The sequence below is a fragment of the Hemicordylus capensis genome, chromosome 2 (assembly GCF_027244095.1).
Source record: "Hemicordylus capensis ecotype Gifberg chromosome 2, rHemCap1.1.pri, whole genome shotgun sequence".
NCBI classification, from domain to species: domain Eukaryota; kingdom Metazoa; phylum Chordata; class Lepidosauria; order Squamata; family Cordylidae; genus Hemicordylus; species Hemicordylus capensis.
The window spans coordinates 303,981,105-304,004,965 of record NC_069658.1 but is presented as its reverse complement, the minus strand read 5'-3'; the positions used below and the strand labels follow the sequence as shown (position 1 = coordinate 304,004,965).

The following is a 23,861-nucleotide window of genomic DNA, read 5'->3' as shown; positions in this document are numbered from 1 at the left end:
GTAGTTTATTTTGAATATATTATTTATTATTATTTAATTTATTTTATTTATTGAATTTATATACAGCTTAATATCGAAATTTTTAGGTGGCATACAGAATTTTATTTGTGAGACAAATGCTGATTCAAACATAAACATACTGAAATACTGCTTACGTTTAGCCTTATTTGACTGTGTCCAGCTTATTGTAATGGGGGAGGAAAATATTAAAGATGCTCTTTTCCCCCAAGACTGGCTGTGGCTTTAAAATACCTTTTAAAATTTTGATATAACAAATGAGCATATTTATCTGTGATTCACTTTAGTATAAATAAGTCATATGGGATTTTAAAGTATTAATGTTCCTGCAAATGTCACATATGCATAGTTTGCCTTGCTGAAGTTGGGTGCCACAGATGGTTGGTGTATAGTACAAAAATACCATATCCTGCACTCAGGGTTGTATGCACAGTACCCATTGTTAAATCAGGACTGTGTGTATCTGCTGGCTAGCACTGTCAGCACTGAAAGAGATGATCAACTGTTTGGAAGGATTGAATCCAGCACCTGTCCTCCAGTGCCTGGCACCAACACAGTGCTGGCCATCTGTTCGGCAGGGAGATCCTTGCATATGCATATAGCAGCATGTGCTTAGTCCACTGTTTCACAGATGGGTGTTTGAACTTAAAAACAGCTTGTGATTGGGGATGGTTGGGGTGCTGCTCAGGAAAAAAAGCAGAAAACTTGCACATACAGTGGCCTAATTGTAGTAAACCTCAAGAATGACAACCTATTATACACAGACAAGAGTACTGTACTATGCTGTCCTATTGGTGGCATCATTATAATCCACTACAGTTTTCCTAATGCATGTAGCTGTATGGATGATACAAAACATTCATAGAATGTAATGGAAAATGGCAAACAAGCAGTTTTAATGAGTAATTTGTGTTTGGTACTGGCACCAGGTTTCAGGGGGCCCTTGCCAAACATCGTTCTTTGTATTCCCTCTTACCTGGGTGAGCCCCAAGAGTGTCCCTGCATCACCACTACACAAAGGCTGTGAACACAGAGGTGCCATTGGAGATCAGCAATGGGCTATTCTGATGGCTTTGATGCTGACTCAGTGTCTTGCCAGCATGTTTTTAGAAAGTTTGATTTTTGTGTTCATGATTCTATTGTAAAATGTAATCCTTCACTTTAAAGCATTCAGTACCCAGATTGGAGCTGTAAGTGAATTGCAGGAAACAAACTATATAACTTTATTTCTTGGTACTGAGTTAATCTGCTATAAAACAAGGAAGCAAATTTTCAGTCAAACAAATCCTGATACAGAACAGATGTTTCTAAATAAAGTCTAAAATGGTGCATTTTAAACTATATATTTTATAATTTTATATACTGCCTTATTCAGAAACAAACTACCGAAATGGCATTGCTATAGTCTATGATATATACATGGTTCTTCTGTGGTTTCAAAATACAATCATCTTTAAAGAAGAAGAAAATGAAAGAGAACTTGGAAATAAGGGTGGGGGTGGGGGAATCTACCTTGCAATGGAAAATTTTAATCTTTTGAAGCAAGCTGTAGAGATGCTAAACTGGTTCTGGGACAGTTAGATCCATATCCTACGGCTGACAGAAAATGTTTTGGCATGCAGAGAAATTAACAAATCAGCTGTACTGATGCTTTACTTTAAGCATCTCTTAATTGCTTGTTCTTGGATTTTGCTAGAGCAGTGTGCCCTGATAGTAAGTATTCTGCGTTCTCTTGTCTCTCTACCCCTCCCACCCCATATTGACTGTTAGTATAGCAGTAAAGATAACTGTTGTTTCTGTTTGGGGTGTGGCCAGGTTGCAGTGCAAGAGCAGGAGGAGCAGGTGTTCCTCTTGTGCCATCTCAGGAGATGAAGTGTACCTCTGTGCCAGCACTGCCAGTCTAGCATTATATTGCTGCCTCTCCATGGCTGAACAAGAATCTGAGGGCTGCAAAAATTAATGTAATACATATTTGTGAAATGGAGCATCATTGTTAGGCTGAGGCTGAACTTGGCAAACATAATTATCTCAAATGATTTTGTTTCTAAAACTGTGTGTTCTGACTCTGTTCAGTAAGAATTAGAATGCCAGTTGTAGCCAGTCATTTCCTTCTGTGCTAGTGAACAGAGGTCCAGCCACAGTTCTGGCCACCAAGCCAGAAGTTGAGTTCTGCTCCTGTCTCACTTTGGGCAGCTCTTTGAAGCAGAGACCAAGAAATCCCCATGGCTCCCCCTTTCCACTGGAAGGGGCAGCATGGAGTTTACCAGTTGTGCCACTGCTTGACCAAGATGCTCCAGGTTTCTTGACCAAACAACTCAAGGAAGCATCCCAGCCACATACTGTGAGAAAGGGGAGCATGGAAGTTGCTTGCCAATGGTACTCCACGTACTGTGATTGAGGAGCAGAAGTTTCCCTGCCCCCTTTCCAGCTCACTGGCTGAAAGGTATGCTGGGGCTTACTGGCCCAGGCCTGCACCGTTGCTGCATTCAGGGCTCCTCAACAACTCAGCTTTCAAACCATGCCCAGCGTTCCTCTTAACTTTGGAGCTCGGGAAGGGTTAGGGATTGCCGTGCAACTGGCATGATCCCTGCCCACCTCTGCAGCCCTGTCATTGAGAGATAGACACGGGTGTGGTTTTGGATCATGCTTGTTAGAGGGAAACTCCCTGCGTGTCAGTTGAGCAAAGTGTGGAATCTTGCTGGAAGTTCTATTTGATGTAAAAATTCTTATTGGCCTTGTAATTTGACACTCACCTGTTATGTCAAGCCTTTTCTTTAAATCTGGGAGCCAGTCCAAAAATTTGAGTCATACTTATTTTGGCTTTTGTGGTTTCACATGTCTCCTCTATGTATGTATGATTGAAATTTACTACACATACACGCGCGCACACACACTCACGCATACTAGCCGCACCCTACGAGACAGAGCCATCACTCGGCATATAGATTATAAACTTTGGATCAAGTCTCCCTTAAAAAAAAAAAAATCTGGAGAAGTGTAAACTATTCTGTTGCGAGAAAAAGAAGAATAAGCACACATCCAAGTGTATTAACTCCTGGTATTAAATGATGCCTAATTGATTATGTTGAAGCATTTTTATGCTTCAAGTTAGTGAGAACGGACTAAATCTACTTAACAACTAATGCACGAGATAACAGATGATCAGGATTCTTTTAAGGCTTCTGCTCCTAGTTTCCCCCACTGAAACAAAAACTGATTCTACAAAGACAGCACCCTTGTTCCTACTCAGCCTGCACCAAGCTGTCACTTGCTACATTACCTGTCTCAGAGTCCAGATACTTGTCCTTCCTACTAGCAGTATTGTAGGTAAGGGAGTTCTTCCCACTCACTCCATAGTTCTTACATCACTCCTGCAGCAACAACGTCTTGGCCTCCTCTCTGCTGCTGTCCTTGAGCTTCCTCCTGTCCTGAGTCAGTTTCCAAGGCTCAGCTCTGACAAGTCATCTAACTGCCATTCCTCACCAGGCATTGGATTTCCTATTGACTGGTGCTTCCACTGAGGTGCTGGTGTTGAGGGTGGCTGCAGGTCTTGGCGTTGGGCTGAACTCCACTCCTTCTGACTGTCAGCAGCAACAGCCTGAACCCTGGAACTGTCCAGAGAGTCATCTGAACTGAATCCCAGCAGGACTTTGTAGGGAGCTGCCTGGGCCTGGTTGCTCCCACCTTCAGTCATTCCACATATGAAAGGTTGGCGTTGGCCAGCCTGGTCATCAGCTGCCGCAGCTGCTTCCTCTCCCTGTTTGTTTCTACTTTGGGTCTTGTTGGCAGCAGCAGTGCCACACGCCCTGCCAATAGACCTTTTCCCTTGCCAAGGTGAGAGCCACTGGGGCCCACACAGCGCCCTGTGGTGGTAAAGTCCTGATAGGCTTTGGCTTGGACAACTCTGATGTGGAGGGCAGTCCCAGGGATCATGACTGCTACTGGCAGCCAGAGGAAATGGGGTTCAGTCTCACCTAGGACCTCAGGCCTGCAGTTGCTCTGAATGCTGGCAGCCTCAATAACAGCAACTTGGTGCTCCCTCCTCTGCCTGCTGATGGATGGATGTAAGCAGGAGGAGGGGGCAATCTGCTGCTGCAGCATAATGTTGTGTATGCAGCACTGTCTCCTTTCTACCTTTAGGACTTCAGGCTCTTTAAGGCAGAATGAAGACAGAGTCCATAGCCTGACATGGCAGTGATACAGTGCTTGTTGCTGTTGCTTCCCTTGAGCTCAGGAATCTGAAGAGACAAGTGGTGAAGAATCTACTCCCATACTTGGCTTTCTGCTGCGATGAAGAGACAAGTACAGGGATAAGTTATCTGCCCGTACTTTCAACAGTGTGATCTTCCAGATCCAAGGAAAGCAGCAGAGGAGACAGCCAGGCTGAGGAAAGGCTGGCTTCATTATAATGATACAAGTGGCTCTGCAACAAAATATTGTAGTGTATCCCCAACCTTTAAGGCAAGTGCTCTTGTTTGAGACGCCAGCCAGCCTGGAACAGGATCTTGGTTCAGGCCTTGATGAGAAGAGAAAAAGGACACTTTTCTTTGAGGTCTTTCCTTTCCCTCCCTGCACTATACAGTGCCCTCCCTTCATCTCTCCCCACCCCCATTTTCTTCTTACCCCCCCTCCTTTTACTGGCACCTTCAACATTCCAGATATCAATTACTTTCAACCATAAGCTGAATTAAAGATTTGTGCAGCCTGCCCAACTTGATTATTTGGGATCCTTTATTTTCCCTCTCCTGCGGCCAAAATGGGAACTACCCAGTGAAAAAATTCAGGATTTAAGCATAGTTGTGACTAGCTGACAGCAGTACATCCCATCCCCAAAACAAGGTAGTAAAGAGGGCAGTTCCTTCAGACAGCAAGCTATAGTATTTCATCTCCATGCCCTTTACACTTTGTGAAAGACCTGGAAGCTCACAGGACTCTAAAAAATGCTTTTCCTCTTAATTTACAAATGTATGCATACCGTGGGTTTCCCCAAATAAGTCGAAGCCTCTGCCTTATATTTTGGTGACCCCATTTTGCTTCCAAACTGATAGGCACCCGGCCACTTGCTTTTGCTCAACCACAAGTAAAACCTGCAAGAATATGTTGCGTGTCTCTAATCCCAATGCCCAATTGGTATTGGGATTAGGCCAATACAGTCTCTGTCTCCCCTTCCCCCCCACTGCCCTTGAAGCATTCTGCTCTTTTCTTCTGACACCTCAATTCCATGGCTCCTGTGGGCCACTGAACTTCAGTTCTCAGGCTCTGTGTGCACGTGTTCATTACTTTTATGTACTATTGTGGGACAAGAACGTGTAAGGTTGCACATGTTCCCAATTAAATTATGTGGCTGATATACTGGGCACAGAGAAACAGAACATGCAAGACACTGCTTCATATTGTATATAATAGTAAACTTGGGTTGTTGAGTGCCTAGCTGATCAAAAGCAAAACAGGACCCCTAACAAATAAGGCACCCGTAGCTGTTTTATATACTTGGGGGATATATAACTTAGCAGTACATGCTTTGGAATCTCCCAAATACATACATAGAATCAGCTACTGGTGCCTTATTTGTTAGTGGCCCTGTTCTGCTGTTGCTGCTTCAAATAAATTTTTTTGTCTCACTTCTGTGAGCAGCAGTGGCTTGAACTGCACCTGGAAGCGCTGAGAGGTTCTCAGTGGCTGACTCCTGATGCTCACCATCTCTTTTAGTTTAGAATGATGGAGGAAGTGTCTCTGTAACCTTTTAAGTTCATTTCCTGCTTCATGCTAGACTAAAAACACAGCTGCTGCTGCTGCTCATGGAATGTTGCAGGGGGTGGGGGGACTATTTAAAAATCCGTACAAGTAATCTTCTCTCTCCCACCCACCCCCGGCGAGTTACTTTGAACAACTTAATAACGTTGGAATATCTACTGAAAAGTTGTACATTTTAAAGCCAAATATGAAGTAAATGTTAAATCTTTTCCTTCAAATGTAAACTTTCTAGTATTTAATTTGAATTAAGTGTTAACCTACAGAACACCTACCTTCATAACCAGTTTTGCTGACTGGTTACTTCAGGAAAAGACAATTAGAATTTTTTATTGTAGGTAAATATCGAGAATACCTGAGAACTCTTGAAAATGCTCAGACTCAGAAATATCCCAGTGAATGTTGAACATATGTGTGAGTCAACATTCATTCGTGTATGTCAGAAAAGGGAAATTACTATATTTCTTTCTAGACACAACATTCATCTGTAATTGTTGGGATTCATATGAATGTCAAGATTTACCTGATTTGGATCCTTGCTGTAATATATACATGTTTCAGACAGTAGATACTAGAGATAGCTTTGTTCTGTTGCCTTTAATGTGATCTAGGAGTTTTCTAGGTTGATAAGCTGTTCTTTAAAGGTTTCACCGTGCATTTGCTAACTATGTCGTTTCCATGCCCTTTGCTGGCTGCAGTTGTCCTATGAGAGCACAATGGTAATACAAGCTGAGCAGCGTAATCATGATATAGTCATAGATCTTCTGAAAATACTTTGAAAGTTTAACATGGAAAATATTTGACTTCTTTTGTTAGTGTTATATTTAATAATTTATTTAGCCTGCTCTATACAGGAAGGGGTAGTCTTACAATTTAAAACTTTATTCTTTCTGCAGCTTATGCACTATGGATTTTTGTTCAATTTAGGGGCTGACCACAATATAGTTCTCTCTCCGCTATATGGAAGAATGAAAGGAAGCTGAGATGAAGCCCCTCCTCTTCTCTCTCTCCCCCCCCCCATTTGTGTGTGCATACTTTTCCCTCCTTCCTAGACAGCGGCAGTCCAAATGCAGGCTGTCTTAGTCCTGCTTGGCTTAGGTCTTGTGTCTGACTTTGATCTACATTCCATCTGTGTGTTTTTATAAAATATGATTCCTAGGTATGATGCCATAATGCATGATGGTTGTCATAAACTGCCAAGAGATGCATGTTTTGGGCTGTATAGAAATATTTTAAATAAAAATATGTGAATTTCCATATACATTCAGTTGTCAGATGTGATGTTTAAGATTGCTTAGTATTGGTGGCAAGTTTTTTAGTTGACAAAGTAACTGTGGTCTTGAGAGAGAAGTAGGATCTTGCATGTATTATATAATTGACAGGACAGTTCAGGTGGCCAATTTCTGATCTTGTGGAAGAAGACTATATTTTTCTGTTTACTTCAGCTTTATGTGTTACAGCTTAACCACATAATATCGCTCATTTACCACAGTTAAATTTTGATACTTTCTTACAAGTTCTCTCTTTTGGAAAATGAATGGAATGATAATGAGCTTTTAAACTTTTGTAGTAATCTGTGCACTTTCTGCCTCAATATAAGGTTTTGGAAGAAAATTTAAGACAGTTCTCTACTGACTGTCCTCTTTTTCCCCTACTGCATATTTTTAGCCTTCTTTCCAGTAGGCTTATGAGATCACCTGGCATTCCGTGTGTGTGTGTGTGTGTGTGTGTGTGTGTGTGTGTGTGTGTGTGTGTGTCCCATCAACTTGGCAGTGCTTGAAACAATATGAACCAAATCGGGTACAGTTGTAGGGAACCTCAACAGCGTAGCTTGTGGTGATGTCATCCATCCCATTCAAGATGGCGGATGTGTAATCGTTTGAGGCTCAAGTGTGCTGACTTGTGAACTACCTAACCAATTTGAACCAAATTTGCTACAGTTGTAGGGACACATAGGGATGCCCTCAGTGGCGTTGTTTGTGATGATGACATCCCCCCAATCCAAGATGGCAAACGCGTAAACATTCGAGGTGCAAGTGGGCTAACTTGTTTAGATTTGTTTTTCTGGTTTGTTTTTCTTTTTTTCTATCAAGAACAGGCTGGCTTAGTTTTTCCCTGATGTGACACTAGTCTCTTGTGGGAGCTCTCCCTCATTTATTTACCATCTGAAATAATTCCATTCATATATAGTGTTGATGTATTGACTGTAGTCTCTTTGGCAGAGTAATTCTGGAGTACAGTTTCCAATTCCCCAGTTTGTTCTTTAAAAAAACAAAAACTCTTAACTTTGACAACATGTATGCACTGAGATCTCAACTTCTGAAATTTTGGAAGGGTTAAGCTAAGCTTGCAGAAACAACTAACTATGAATTATTTAGACCCTAGATCATGTGGCTTTCCTGCAACCCAGTATTGTTTCAGAACAGCCCTGCTGGATCAGGCCCAAGGCCCATCCAGTCCAGCATCCTGTTTCACACAGTGGCTCACCAGATGCCCCTGAGAAGCTCACAGGCAAGAGGTGAGGGCATGCCCTCTCCCTTGCTGTTTCTCCCCTGCAACTGGTATTTAGAGGCATCTTGCCTCTGAGGCTAGAGGTGGCCTCTAGCCACAAGCCATTGTTAGACCTATTCTCTGTGCTCTAAGTTTGTTCATTGTGAGTTAGGAATGCTAACACTGAGATCTTTTCCTGCTTTTAGTATCCTGTTGCAGGTGGCTAGAGATCTCAGGATTAGGGCTGTTTTAGGTTATCCTGTTAGTTCAACTGCTCTGATACGTCACACAAAACGATGTGGCTACGAGAGCTTTTGCTCAGGTTATGCTGGTGTCCCAACTGCATCAATTTTTGACTCAGCTGGACTTTAAACTAGCAGTACTTCTATTATTTCCAGTGTAAGTGCCACTCTTGGAGGGTAGGTGCACTAGTTTAAATATTTGTGCTCATGTGCAGGACCTCCAGTGCTTCACTAGGATACCATAATAATGAGGGTAACTGGGAAGTGCCCACATTTAACATTGTAACATGTGGGCCAGTAGCTAGCATTTTGAAAACTTGTCAATGTGGATTGATTGAATATTTGAGAGACTGTTCATTAAAGGATAGCTTGCAGTTGAGGGAGAAATAGTGAAAAAGGATAAGTAACTATTGTGAAAACTGCTAAGTCTCTCAGAAAGGGTATTGCCAATAAAGAAGCATTTATTGTATTTCATTATTTGAATGCCTTTTTCCCAGACAGGTGGGTCATTTTCTATATCTCCTCAATATTTAAGCAGGATATTCTGTACTTGAAGAAATTTGTTTTACTAAAATACTTTACTTTTTATGCTCGGAAGATTTTCCAGGAGTTAAAACTCTTTCCTTTTAAGAGTTATGTAAATGGTCTTATGAGGAAAAGATAGAAAATCTTGTTTGCAGTAGAACTATGAAGTATAAAGATTCCATTGTTAAAAAGTTGTAAACACTAAAATGCTACCTAGGAAGATCTGGTAGCTTAGATAGATTTAGGCTGCTTTTTTGATGTCAAGTGTGCTGGTACAGTATGCCTGATACCTGCAGACCTCATTGGGTGGGAGTTGGTGTCTGGCAATATCTGTGAAGGTCTTTTAGTCCAAACAACAGACTTTGGACTACCAGGTTAAGTGCAGATGGCACATCCAAAAGCATAACTGTGGCACCAAAACCCCTTCGTGTTGATACTCCCCCTGCTGCCGCCCCGTCAGTGCTGAACCATGGGAGCTTAGTGTAGTCGTTAAATGCACAAGCTGTGATCTGGGAACATCTCTTGATATAAATATCTGTTCAGCCATCTTCTAATTGTGTAACCTTGAGCAAGACTCTCGGCCTCTACCCCCAAGTTTCCCTGCAGTCTCTAATATGGGAACAATAATTCTGTGCAGGCAGGTTTAGGGATTACTGAAAATACTGATATATGCTGCACTCTGAGCACCTAAATACTACTACTACTACTACTACTACTACTACTATTATTATTACTACTAATCATTACTAATTATTATTATTATTATTATTATTATTAATTATTAAGTCAGAGGTTAGGAAAACTGTTGTTTGGACAATCACTTTGAGTGGTTTCAGACTGAAGCCAGTCTCTCTTGATATTATAGTGTGTTCTTGAACTTTGTGAGTTAGATGTAAGTTCCTTTTTATGCTTGATCCATACAGTCAATAAGGCAACATTTTTCCCTTCCCCCGCCCACTCTAGTATATGTGGTATGTTTACCTACCAAATTGTAGCCATGAGAATTTATACCATAGAAATGAGTCGTGAGCTTGTGATGGTTTAAAATTCTTGTACATTGCTTTGAGCACTTAATTGCTGAAAAGCAATTAACAAATGCTTATAAATAAGTAAATATAATGGCTGAATGTTAAGTGTTAGAGTGACTTCAGGTACCCATATTTATTTGTAAAGGCTTGGATCCAGAGAACCACTAGTGTGTGCCATTTGTGGAGTGGGGTTTCCTTTTCCCTTCCTCTGTTCTGCAGCCCCCAGTGCCCGCTGAACACTTGAGGGTCAGAGGATGCATCAGAATAATGTGGGATATGTCGTGGGGGAATTTTGTGGAAATCCCCCTCCCCATGAGCAGAAGTGCCATTCTGCTTGTGTGAATGGTATTTGGATCCAACCCAAAATTTCTTAGTTACTTTCCAGCAGTTAAGTGCTCAAAAAATCTAAAGCCATCACATAAAACCCAATGGAACAAGCTAAAATTAGCATTCTAAAATGAAGCACTCCTATTTAAACAAGAGCCAGTAGTCTTGGCATGTTCCAGCAAATGCTTTGGCAATAAAACATTTTCACCTGGAGGCAAAAATTGTGTTAAGGTAGGAGCCAGTCTACGTTTCTTAAGAAAGATGTTCCAAAGAGTAGGTGTCACAGCAGAGAAGGCTCTGCTCCACACCCTTCCAGATCTAACTGTACATGGAAGGGTGCGAAGCAAACTTTTACTAGATCACCTTAATGAGTAGGGAAATGGATATGGGAGAAGGTACTTTCTGTGATATATAGGCAAAAGGCCATTTAGAGTAACCACCAGCATTTTGATTTGGTCTGGAAGCTAATAGGCAAGCAGTGCAGCCGCTTTCATGTTGAGTAACAGGATTGCTCTTATGTACTCCAGCCAACAAGCAGGCTGTAGCATTCTGGGCTAATGAAACTGCCGAACCATATTCAAGGGTAGTTCAACAGAAAGTGTATTAGAGTTGTCTTAAGTGGAAGATTACCAGTGCATTCAGAACAGAATGCATCGATTCTGATGCATAATATTGGTGCATTATGCATTCCCAAGTATGAGATATAGCTTTAATACTCTTTGAGTGTTAGGGGGCAGGATCCTGTTGAATCATGTCCTGGATAGTACACAAGAGGCTACAGTCTTCTAAATACACAGAGTTCAAAATTCCCTAAGGGCTGCTTGTACATAAATGAAAGAAAACAAGTTGTGAAAGTGCTTGAAAAATTAATGAGCTCACTGGGGATGTGTGAGTGAGGAGGGTTATGCTTTTGCGAGTCAGGTGAATTTTTTTACTTTGTGTCAGATATTTTCTGTAAGGATCAGATGAATTCTTGTTTGCTTTTTTGTTATGGATATTGAACATATTCATTGTGATTAAAATTGGATAAAGAAATGTCAGATTTACAGATCAATCATACACATTTGCATTCTCAGAAGTAAGTCCCATCCCACTAACTTGTGCAGATCTTAATAAATAGGCATAGGATTAGGGATGTGCATGAACTGAGGTTTAGCACCAAACCAGTTCAGACAAGGTCTGAACTGGTTTGGCGCCACTGGTTGGTGGGGAGCAGTGAGCGGAATCTTTAAAAAGGAGGAGAGCAGATCCTTACCTGGCGTTGGTGCATGAGTTCAGTTCAGCACAGAACCTATGCATGAACCTTGGTTTGTGCACATCCCTATATACTAGGAACACTGCCTTAAATCTGAGAGTACGGTGTGCAGTTTACTGTAACTAGAAAAATAGTAAGGGCGCCATCTTCTGAGTAAAAGTGTATTGCAGAAATTGACTGAGTGCAGCAATACTTAATTCAATACGTGTTTCAGACTGGTAAGCCATTAAAAGAGGAAACATTAAGTCTGTCTTTTGAACAAATGTTTCTGTAAGAACATGAAATATTTCAGGTAGTTTAGATAACATTGTATTTTCACAGATAGTGCTGAGGATGTACCATTTTCAGAAATTTTGAAGGAGGAAAATGAAATTTTGGGGAAATTGAAATACATGCAATACTTATTTTTGTAGCTTATTTAAACTTACTTTGCTGCTTTAAAGACACAAAATGAACTATGTGCAGCATAGCACATTTCTTTTTCTTTTTTTAAGGAAAATGAATTAATTTGAGCTTTTAAGTACCATAAGTATACAAAACAACAACTACAAATATATGTTGTGCTAGAGATGGACCTGTAAGATCCAGTTTATGTACTACTTCTGTGGATCTTGGTGTTGAGGAGGAATGGGATGCGATAGGGCCAGGAAGAAGCAGTTTCAGCGCTCTTTGTTTCCCTGCAGGAGGGTGAAACATGGTGTTGCAGTTCTTTCTACAAATGAACAGGGGCCAAATCAGGAGGATAGTCTATCCAGTACTCTTCAAATCGAAGAAGAAAGAAGGCTAAAGTAAACAACAATGCATAAACAAAGAAGGTCCCTAAGTAGGGTCTTGTTCTGTCTGTTCCACTAGCAAAGAAAGATAAGATGTCCTGTGAGTTGTAAAGGCTGAAATGCTTCTCGGATTTGATAGTTAATATATGACTCTCTATGGTACAGGATTAGCATTATAATTATCTAGTATTTTTCAGTGTCTTACATAAGTCTCTGAAATTGGGGTGGGAAAATGAGTCAGGGAGAATATCCTCCCCCCCCCCCCCCGGGCCTTTATATCGGTAGGTAGTGCTTATGATAACATTGTCAACATCATCTAATAAACCAGCACATGTGTGTTCAAAATCTCTCTCCTCCAGCCCCAATATCTTTATTGATTCATTCATCAGATCTGATAGAGGAAAATTCCTGATGTCTGTAATTCATTCTCTTAGTATATACTTTTATTCTTAAGTTTATAATTCTGTGCAAACTGACTTGGAAGTAAGTATTAGTGAACTCTGTAGGATTTACTTCTGAGTTAACATAATTTGAAGAGCTTTACAGTGTTACTTGAGTGTGTATAACAGATCAATGACCTAGAACATTTTGTGGTATCTCAGAATTAGGTGCATTATCGTTCATGTTAACACTCTTGAAGGGAGAACCATGTGTCCGGCTATGTTTAGATGTGAACGTTAATGATTTAAAGCTGTAGCTCAAGTTGTATTGCTCTCTTTAAATTTGCTAATAAGATTTAGGTGACTTTATCCTCTACTGGTTTTCCAAGATGACCTGTTAAATAACTCAATAAGACCATTGAGTTACTAAATGTACTGTTCTCGGGCAATCATTGCTGTAATTCTGGATCACATTTGCTCTCTTTTAGCAGAAGAATCTTTGTAGATGTAATAGTTGCTGGATTAAATTTTTAAGGTTGCTCTAAGATTAGAGCTATTTAAGAAATACAGTAAGGAGTGCTGAACATACTCTGAAAATATACATGGTAGGTTTCTGAGGAATCTTTAAATTGGGAGTGATCTCTGGATGTGATCTGTGTTTGTACAATCATATGTGCACCTGAATTTCTCTGTTGTTTTTTTCCTCAGAAGCTGACCCACATAGCTCTGAAACAGTTCCTTTTAAAGTTCCTGAGTTAAGAAAGCAGTTTAGGGGTTTAACCAAAGAGCTTCTTGTATTCTCTTTTAAAAGCTGAATTGCAAACTGTGTTCATTTTGTGGAGTGTTTATGAGCAGTTAGGGATTCTGTGCAAAAGGACTGCTTTAGTTCATGGCCAGTGCTATTTCTTTTTAATAAATAACAACCGTGTATATATGTGCTAAAAACAAAAGCCTTTTACTTTTAGCATAATACATTCGTTTTACTAAAAGGAAGCCAAGAAAGAAACTGCTCTATAATATTGATTAGATATTGTATATGCCGGATTTTATAAGGCTAGTTTTCTATCTGGAATGTGATGTAGGCAAGAGTGAAAATGCATCCTTTATCTTGGGTTTTACCCTGTGGACTATTGAGTTGATAAGAAAATGCTGCTAGGGTTAGCAGATATGAACTGACAGAAGCAGTGTAAGTGTTTTTCCCCCTTCTACTTTCTGCATTGGCAGTCTCTGCTCCTTCATAATGGACACACCTAAGTAGCTCTGTGTTAATTCCCATTGGCCAAGACCATGACGGGCGTGGTATGCAGACTTTTTTTTTTGCTCTAGTTGCATGACCTCACTCCTGTTTGTCTCTGTGCTTAGAGCTCGTTGGCTCTTTTCAGTTTCAGCTTCAGTGAGGAGAGACTGACTTCTGTTTTTCTCGCTGTTGATTACGAAAGGATCTGTTAGCTTTGCTCTCTCGGGCCATGTCTATCCAAAGTTGTTAAAAGAAAAGGGATTTTCTTCTGTTTCTGTAGACTTTCTAAACTGGAATAAACACCTTCTGGAGGGACAGATCTCACCGTGAGCTGCCTTCACAACTGTCACATTGGTCTGTCTAATGTGCTACAAGGATGAGCCCTGCGTTTGGAGCAATGGAAGTAGAGCACTATTCCAAAGGCGTCCTGCTGGAGCCTTTTGTTCACCAGGTTGGGGGTCACTCCTGTGTCCTCCGGTTTAATGACAAGACCATCTGTAAGCCCCTCATCCAGAGAGAACACCAGTTTTATGAGACTCTTCCTGCAGAAATGCGTAAATTCACTCCTCAGTATGAAGGTATGTTCTCAACCTTAGACGGGGGCCGGGCGTCTTATTCACTTTGCTCTTTTGTCTCTAAAATCTCTTACACCGAAGAGATTTTAGGGGGTTTCTTTTCATGTATTTTGATGTTGTCTGAGCCAGGCTGTGGAGATGCAGGGTGGAGATGCTTGCCAGTGGGTCTTTGGGCTGACTAACAGCGTTAGAGTAGAACAACTCTGCTGATGATAGCCTAGAGATCGCCCTTGGGTGCAGGTAGGTAAGTATATTGATAACAGCTTGTAAATGTTCTCAGTAATAATGTGCTGCTGCATTCTGATTTTTGTTTTGTTAATAAACTAGATAAGATTTGCTTGTTTTTGGAAGTTTGTGGATTTTGGGATTGTCCTCTGCCTCTTATATTTTGGTCATGATTAATAACTTTCAGCATAGCAAAGTTAAAAACTATTGTTAAATATATGCAGCTTGTTTTTGCCCTTAAGGAAATGGAAAATACGCGACCATTAGGTAGGCAAAAGGTGAAATACCGTTGACGAGGCTGACTCAGATGGTATGTGGGAGTGGATATTCCAGTTCTTTTTAGCATTACTTTAGTGGACCAAAACACTTGGCTCTTTATGAGGTACTCCAAGAATTTAATTGATTTAAAAAATCTGAATTTTGAAATTCTGAGTAGCTTTTTATTACTATATTATTATACATCTTCACTGAATAAAGCACACATTTATTTATTTTTGGTGAGTGGGGGAGTTGGTTTTTTAATTGTATCTGTTAATTGGAAGACCAAGGGCAGATGTCTCTGAGCTGTATTGTTGTACGGTGTGCACGCTTACTGAAACATTTGAAAAACTCTCATTACAAGCTCTTAGGACTAAAAGATGAAAATGTGTTTTATAAAAGTTTGACACAATGTAATAAATTGTACTAGCATATGTGGTTTTTCTCTTTGGGAGGATGTGGGATGGCTCTAGGGGTAAGGGGGGGGCTCATTTTGGTCCATCTCTGTTGTTTTTTCCAGGATAAAGCTAAAGGCCATTTTCTAGCTGGCTTCCCCCCCTTTCCTGTAGCTCTTTCCTGTGTGGGCAGCAGGACTGTCAGTCAGAGCTTCCGCACTCCCCACCCTTGCTACTGTAGGTCTCAGAGCTGCCTGCCCTGCTCAGAAGTGCCAGTCTCTCGGCCGAGAACTCTAGTGATGAGCAGCAAGAATGTGCAGATTGATTGATTTCAGGATAAAGAGAGAGGACTGAGGGAAAAAACCCATTCAGCCAATTGTTACAACTTCTGCAGTAACATTCCTGCATGGCATGGGGGTGCACCCCTGTAAGAACTTTCCTCTAAGACTCAAAATAAACGCAGTGCTCTAGAGACTTTTGAGATGAGGAGGCAAAAATGCTTTCAAGGTTCACCATGTTTTGATGTACCTCAATCCAATTTGTTTTGTACTTCATTTTGTTGTTTCTTTTACAAGACTGCTACATAATCAACATCAATAAAATATATTCCCCAAAGGAAGAAAATAAAAAATTGTAAAATTAAACGTGGTGATTCTAAGTGGAAGCCTTTGAATTAGTTGTCTGTTGTAATGTGTGATGTTTTTCTTGTTTCACTCTGCTTTTGCAAGCCTTTCCTTTTCCCTGGAATCTATTAACCCTCCTGAAAGCCTTTGTTTGGATAAATGCTTTTAGCTTTGCTATTAAGCAAAACTTAAAAGCTTTTGGTGTTTTTGTGCAGGGCACATTTCTCTGCAAGATGTAAAGATACAATGTTTTACATCTCTTCTAGGGACAGATCAGATTTTAAAAAATAATAAAAAAATTTTAATAATTGAAAACGTCTCCTGTTATTATTTGATTCCTATGTGATTCTGCTCACAAGAAAGAGAAGAATCTCCTGTATCATTAATGTGTTGTCTTCATGATAAATTGTCTTCTCTGTGAGGTGTCACTTTGTCTAGATGTTTTGATATTTGTTAGGTTGACAGATGAGTTTTGGCCTGTGGCAAGATAAAAAACTAAGGACTTGGGGTAAGAGAAAAACCAAAGTTGCTATATTCTTAGTGTAAAATTATGTTGTGTTGTAAGATGCATTTTATTTTTCATTATGCTGATTCTTAACTGAATGCCTCATTTTTCCTCCCAAGGTGTCGTATCAGTAAGCTTTGAAGAGGATGAAGATGGAAACCTCTGTCTAATAGCATACCCATTAAATGGGGACCACGATAACCTGGAAAGCCTAGATAATTCTGACTGTGAACCCAAAAATAAATTACTACGATGGACTAATAAAAAGACTGTGTTGCTAGAAAATGAAAAGTTAACTAAGGAGTGGGTCCGACAGCACAGAAAAGAAGAAAAAATGAAAAGGTGAGAGTTTTTTTATTTCTTCAAAAATGAACACTAAGCATGAAAATCTATTGTCCAGCTATGAATACTCAAGTGTGATAGGTGGTTACACAGTGACTGACAATGCAATCCTAGGTGTGTTTATTCAGAAGTAAGTTCCACTATATTCAGTGGGGCTTGCTCCTGTGTAAGTGTGGATATGACATCAGCCTTTGTTTGACATAACTGTATAAGCTTGTGTCCTGTAAATCTAGTGTCCTTTAAGATAATATTTGCTTTGGCAAATTGGGGATAAATGGAGCTCAGAAATCCTAGTTTTTCTGGCTTCCCTTGCAATATGCTTCATCTTCTACTTTTTTGAAGCTGTCTAGGGCATTTTCAGTAACAGAAGGAATATCTGGGATTTTTAGTCATTTGAGTCTTGAAAGTTACAAAAACCTGTGTCAATTGTTAAGACACATCTATGTAGGAAAACATAAGCAGTCCTTTGCCTAACTTAACTGAGTTTCTTGTAATGCCAGCTAACCCAGAACGGCACCCCAGAAATAGGGATCCTAGTGTAATACTGACACCCTAGTGTAATGGAACAGTTGCCCTTGTGCAAGAAAACCCAAGGACTTGCACAACGTTACCCCCCACCCCCCCCAATCAATTTAAAACAAATGAAACATGCCCAAGATGCATCGTGTTGCACAAGCATGCTTGCGTTAGCACAGCACTCAACTGCAACACATGCTCCAGATATAGTACAGGTAGCTAGCGCAACAACTCGACACTAGCGTGGTAGCCTTCTGCCAGCGCTTTGTTGGGATGTGCACCTTTTCTTGGATGCACTACTATACAAGGGTTTTGAATGTTGAAAAGTCCTTACAAATGTGGATGAAAGCCTGATAAAGAGAATAATGGGAAGTTATCCAGATAATTCATGAAAGCATTACACAGTTGAAGACTAGCGGACACAATGCAGAGTTTCACATTATTTTTGAAAAGATAAGGTACTAATATTTTTATTTGCCACTAAAAGTTAATCTTCCTTTTTGTTTTTCAGTCATAAGCTAGAGGAAGAATTTGAATGGCTGAAGAAATCTGAAGTGTTATATTATAGTGTTGAGAAAAAGGGGAATGTGAGTTCCCAGTTCAAACATCATAATCCTTGGAGTATGAAATGCCATCAGCAACAGTTGCAGCGAATGAAAGAAAATGCGAAGCATCGGAATCAATATAGTATCCTTTGTCCGGGTTTGTTTGGTATGGTACCTGAACAAGGACTGCTTTATCTTGGGAATTGTACAGTGCTAAATAGCCCTAAAGCTGAGGTGTAACTTAACTTTGGAAGATTATCAGACCAATTCGGACTATAGGCACATTTGCTGTTGATGTAATTCAGATTCACCTGTGGGATATTCCTTATGTGGAATGAAATGTTGCTGCTGCTTTATGTTGAAACTTCCTGCACTGACGTCTTTGAATAATGCCAGAGGGCATTATTGGCCTCCACTTCTCCTTACAACCTCAAGTGTGATTTGTTTGAGCAGCACAAGGAGCTATCTGACTTTCTGTCAACAGCTGTGTTGACAGAAAATAGCGATTTCTTAAGTGGTAAAGTTCTAGTTTTTCTGCCACTGTATCCTAGAGAGCTATGCATATATTTTCAGTAAAATATCTGATGAAATGAATCCACACACACCTCATGTGTTGCTAAGATAAAATATCCTATATGTGAGCCCTGCCCACCCTCCCAATCCTATAAATACAATAATATAAAGCAAATTGACCAGGGGCGGGATATTACTATTTATATACCACTTTTCAATACGAGTTCTCAATGCAGTTTACATAGAAAAAGAATAATACGTTTTTGCTGTATTTTGCCTGTAAGTAGACAATTTGCTGTATGCTTCAGGAAATGAATCTCATGCATAAGAACAACTTTCAATGGATTTTCAAAATTGGTATTAATCCCGTAGAACACTGGAAGATATACATGGAAAAATATACAAGAGCAGCTTGTTATCAAGGTCATATTAGGATATTTGCAGCAGATCAGATGCAATCCAGATTTTCTGACTTCAAGATTTTGAACCCTGATTTCCTATAGGAAAGTGTTTTTCTTAGGTCTGTGGAAGACAAGGCATATAGGTAGCTGAAGTGCAGCCAACAAAATTTATAGTATTGGCCCTTAAACATTTTTACTGTTCAGTTGCACAAGTGCTAATGCAGAAGAGGGGGCAACATTGGGGATTCTAATTAGTAGTTAGAACATTACTTTGACTATCAGTATATAGATGTCAGCCTCTGCTGTTAGGTTTTTCCTAAATGAAACAGAATTTATCTTACTGGAAAATCTAACCTCCCGATATGAGGTGCCTTGTGTGTTGGATCTAAAGATGGGAACTCGGCAGCATGGAGATGATGCCTCTGAAGAGAAGAAAGCTAATCAGATCCGGAAATGTCAGCAGAGTACTTCGGCCATTATAGGAGTTCGGGTGTGTGGTATGCAGGTGAGTTTCAAAAAGGGCAGGAGTCTAAGGAGGTGTTCTGGAATGAATACTTGTTGCTTAAAAGAGATCTGTAAGTGAAACCAATTTCTACGTGCATTTCTTGCTTTCTCCAAAGAAAAGTGTTGGAGAAATATTAACTTCTTAATAATAGAATTAAATGTAGTGACCGTGGAAAACGTTTGTTTAAACGTTGCTAGGAAATCTTAAAAACAAAAAACTTAACTATTGTCTTCAAAGTCAAGTAGCTTATTTGAAACAATTCTGTAACTATCCCACTTTCATGCTTTTCTAGCTGAGAGCTATTACATTTTGTTCACCCTTTTGCTGAAGAAAGCTCCAGAGCGTGGTGGTATCGCTGTAATCAGGCGGATGGGCCACTTCAGAGCAAAGGCACTCTCTTCTCAAGAGCTGAGAAAGTGAGCTGCTGTTCCTTTCTCTAACCATGCATGGCATGTGCTACTTAATCATCCTCAGGCTTTCCATTCTAATATGGGAGATAATGGATAAGGGAGTTTGGGTTTGCACACGTCTGTGTGTGGAGTGAGGCACGCACACACATCCTATCTACCCAGACATTCTGTTCTCCTCTCCCTAATGAGTAAAGAGTCCAAAATCTTTTGGAGATTCTGTCTTGGAGTCTTGAAAGGCTAGATATGTGGCCAAACTCTGTGTTATATTAAACATCCAAACAAGGACCAGTTTATGTTTCCTAAATAGCAGCTGCTGCTGATGGGTGATCAGGATTGGAATTGTGTGCGTGCATGTGTGCTTTTAACCCTTTGTCCTCATGAGATTTGCCTCCCAGTAGCTGCTGTTTGCCCTGAGAGGGAAGTTCCCGTTTGTGCCAATGACAGCACTTCCCTCCCAGGGCAGACAGCAGCTAGAGGGTATGTGGATGGGGCCCTGACAGAAGTAAAGGATTGAATTCTCCTTTTGCTCTGTGTTGTGGTCCTGATGTTCTGTCCTCCCCCCCCCCCCCGCCCCCACACCCAGTTGCTGTTTAGGGAACAACAACAGTATGTCAGGGCCATTGACAGGCTTAATGTAACATATTTCAGCCCTTGAATGCAGGTATGTCATTAAGCATACATTATAAATTGCACCCTTCTCTCATTCTGCTTTTGGATTTTGTAAGTCAATCTCTTTTGGAACACTGTCACTTCTGTAAAAGAATGTGCTGGCTCATTTTAGTTGCTGCGGGAAGGGTATGTGTGGCTTTGTTTTGTTTTTGTTTTTTAAAGTAGGAATGAGAATTTCACTTCTAGTGAGATTAGAAAAATGTTCTGACTCCCATTAGGGTTTGTTTGGTGTGTTGTGTGTGGTTTTTATGAACTATGTCTTTGTAGTGTGGAGACTTCATAAAGCTACACTTTCACAAAGAACGTGATTATACTTGTAAAGCAAGTCACAATTGATGGATACACATCAATATGACAGTATTGGTGATGAGGCCAGAGTCCTTTTATCCAGTTGGCGCTTGGCATTGTGGGAATTGTAGTTTTAAGAAAGTCTTTGAAATACTGCTGTGGGGTAGCACCTCTTCACCTTCTCATTGTACTGCTGTGTGATGAGGGTATTTGTTTCATTTTGCCTTTCCTAGTGCCTTGCCTTGCCTTCCCTTCTTACAGTAGTGCCTCTTCTGCAGACAGTTCTTGTGTGGTATAAGTCTCCCATTCATAGGATCTTTCCTTATTTCAAGTGGCAGAATATTTCTCCACGTGTTTCTCAGTTCATTGTCTCTGCTTGTAGAGAGATCAGTAGTAGTCGGTATGCTTTTTAGCAGTTTCAGAAATGTGGAAATATTTTCTATTAGAGACAAGCTGGTGCAAACATTTCAGTGTTTGTCTGTATAGGCAGACTCAGCAGTCTTCACTGTTTTGTACATGCCTACGGACTGAGGCAGTGTATAAATCCATAAATACACAAATATTTGTATCACGATAGTAGATGGTAGCTTCGCTATTCCATTCAGTTTCCTTAAATTATTATTCTCCTGTGATTCATCCTAGGAGTGACACTGGCACACATCATTTCTCACTTTAAAATAACATTTTTGCCATGATCAGGCCAGTGAACATGACAAGCAGCAGTGCCAGCTGCCCTTAGTTTTGCAGACAGAGTTACAAGCACAGACATTATATTTCTGTTAATGGACTGAATGCCACTGGGCATGTTAAAACCTGACTTTGGAAACAGTAGCCAAAGGAAATTGTAATCTGCTAACATTCTTCAAACTTGTTTCCTAAATGGAAGAACAGCCTGAAAAAACTTGCTTTTTAATGAATAAGAAAAATCTATTTAGGAAAATGTAAGAATTTTGATTCAGAATAACTGCTGTATGCCAGTACTAATACATCCTTCCCTTGTGTCTTTTACAGGTTTATCAGCCAGGCTCTGGCCAATTAATGTTTATGAATAAATACCACGGAAGGAAGCTTTCAGTCCAAGGATTTAAAGAAGCACTTTACCAGTTCTTTCATAATGGCAAATACCTGCGACGGGAACTTTTTGAATCTGTTCTAAAAAAACTGACTGAATTAAAATCTGTTCTAGAGAAACAGGAATCTTACCGCTTCTACTCCAGCTCTTTGCTCATCATTTATGATGGGAAGGAATTACAAGAAGTATCTGTAGACTCTGATCCAGAAGATCTTGAAGGTCTTTCAGAGGAATCATCAGATGAATCAGCAGGTGCATATGCCTACAAGCCCACTGCTAGCTCTGTTGATGTTCGAATGATAGACTTTGCCCACACAACGTGCAGGTACTATGGAGAAGATAGTGTGGTGCATGAGGGCCAGGACACGGGTTATGTTTTTGGACTCCAAAACTTAATAGTTATTATTAAAGAAATAAGGGACGAGAGCAGTGAATAAACGTTTAGAATGCAAAATCGTAGAAAGCACGATAGTGACTCTTTGTATTCCAGAAATATTTACCACTTTCTGGTGGTAGCAACCTGTCCAGACTCTGCGGGGATGGCCCCATTACAATCAGAGCTGTTCAAAAGAGGGCATTTCCTTTTAGTGGTGCTAGAGTTAGCACTGACACATCTGGGTATCTTTATTATTTATTTTAACACTCTCGTAAACATTCCATATTTGATTATTCAAATACCTCTGTTGTTCCTGTGTGTATATGTACCAATAAAATTCTTTTTGTTCATTGTAAATGATAACGTCTTTTCAAGGACCTTGGATTAGTAAAAAGAGTTGGAAAAATACCACTTGGTTAGGGTTGACAGACCTTCTCTACATATCGTGTCCTTTTACTAATAAAACGTTTTTGCAGAAAGTGATTACAGGCTATTCCTAATATGATAGTTGGACATGTACAATATGGCCAGCCCCAAAAGAAAAATGGAAAAACAGGCATTTCTTGGAGGAATGCCTCTAATTGCTGCAACCCATATAAAAAATGTTTCATGGGACATCTCTTGAGGGATCCATAAAGCTGCCTTGCAAACAGAGAAGCCCTCAGAGGCTTCTCTGAACAGGTTTTCAGGTCCTTAAAAGGGCTGGTTAATCCATCCACCAGCTTAATGTGTCAGGTGCCTCCCCTCTTTTTAAAGGTAGGAATGCCACTTTGCCCATAGGTAGGAATTGGTGGCTGCTTTTTGTCTCTGCTTCCGTTTAGCAGACACATTTGCCCACATCCCTCCTTGTTGGTCTTTCCCATCACCACTATGGTGGGGCAGCGCATCTAGTAAAGGGCCACCATATAAGTGCTTTTATTCTGGTTGCTTTAAGGTAGCCTCTAACTAGGGATCCTTGTCACTGGAACTAGGCTAGCAGCCAGAAAAAATACTCTTAAATATCAGCATTCCAACTTCCACTCTTCCTTGGAACTGCACAGCTTTTGCTTTCAGTGAGTCTGCTTAGGACATGCATTATGTTCTGAAGTGAGACCTCTTGGCTTTTGTGAACCATGGGGATATGTTTGACATGAGTGCCTATTTTCCTGCCCATTTTCATTATACACTCTGAACCACATCAGTGCTACCCTGTTGTGTGTTACCACCATATAAACACACAACCAAATAGAGCTATCTTTCTGGCATGTTTAAGGCTGCTGTGGTGCTGAGATTTACTTGCACCAGCTCTCTTCTTCCACTAGCATTGCTTCATGCTTGAGCCGTTACGTTCATATCTACCTATGTGACCAGTATAATTATTATTGTGCATCACATACATGTTCAGAACAGCCATACTTCGCCTTTTCTACAATAATTAGAATTGGGTAGTAGTATCTCAGTCAAAGGTATTTTGTAGTGGGCCTCTAAGTGAAAATGAAGGCAGGTTTTTGTTAAGGCCAGAGGGCTAATGAAGTAGAATATTCTGGTAGAAGATTAGATTATCCGAAAGTAGGCTTTGGCAGGCTCCAAGGGACCCCTGCTGTGTGCATTCAGGCATAGCGCTAATCAACCTGGTCC

The 23,861-nt window shown here is 40.4% G+C and overlaps 1 protein-coding gene across 3 annotated transcripts in view; it reads left to right on the top strand.

Moving 5' to 3' along the window:
- Positions 1 to 22,601, top strand: part of IP6K2 (inositol hexakisphosphate kinase 2) — a 28,380-nt gene extending 5,779 nt beyond the window's left edge. The window contains exons 2-6 of one of the 3 annotated variants that reach the window (XM_053294724.1): positions 14,307 to 14,604; positions 16,727 to 16,949; positions 17,977 to 18,152; positions 19,254 to 19,429; positions 21,808 to 22,601. In XM_053294724.1, coding sequence (XP_053150699.1) covers positions 14,403 to 14,604; positions 16,727 to 16,949; positions 17,977 to 18,152; positions 19,254 to 19,429; positions 21,808 to 22,305 — 1,275 coding nt within the window. In that variant the 5' untranslated portion in view covers positions 14,307 to 14,402 and the 3' untranslated portion in view covers positions 22,306 to 22,601. Of the gene's footprint in view, positions 1 to 14,156; positions 14,605 to 16,726; positions 16,950 to 17,976; positions 18,153 to 19,253; positions 19,430 to 21,807 lie in introns of those variants that run through there. The other 2 variants (XM_053294723.1, XM_053294725.1) reach the window with 2 other exon arrangements.
- Positions 22,602 to 23,861: the final 1,260 nt, after the last annotated feature.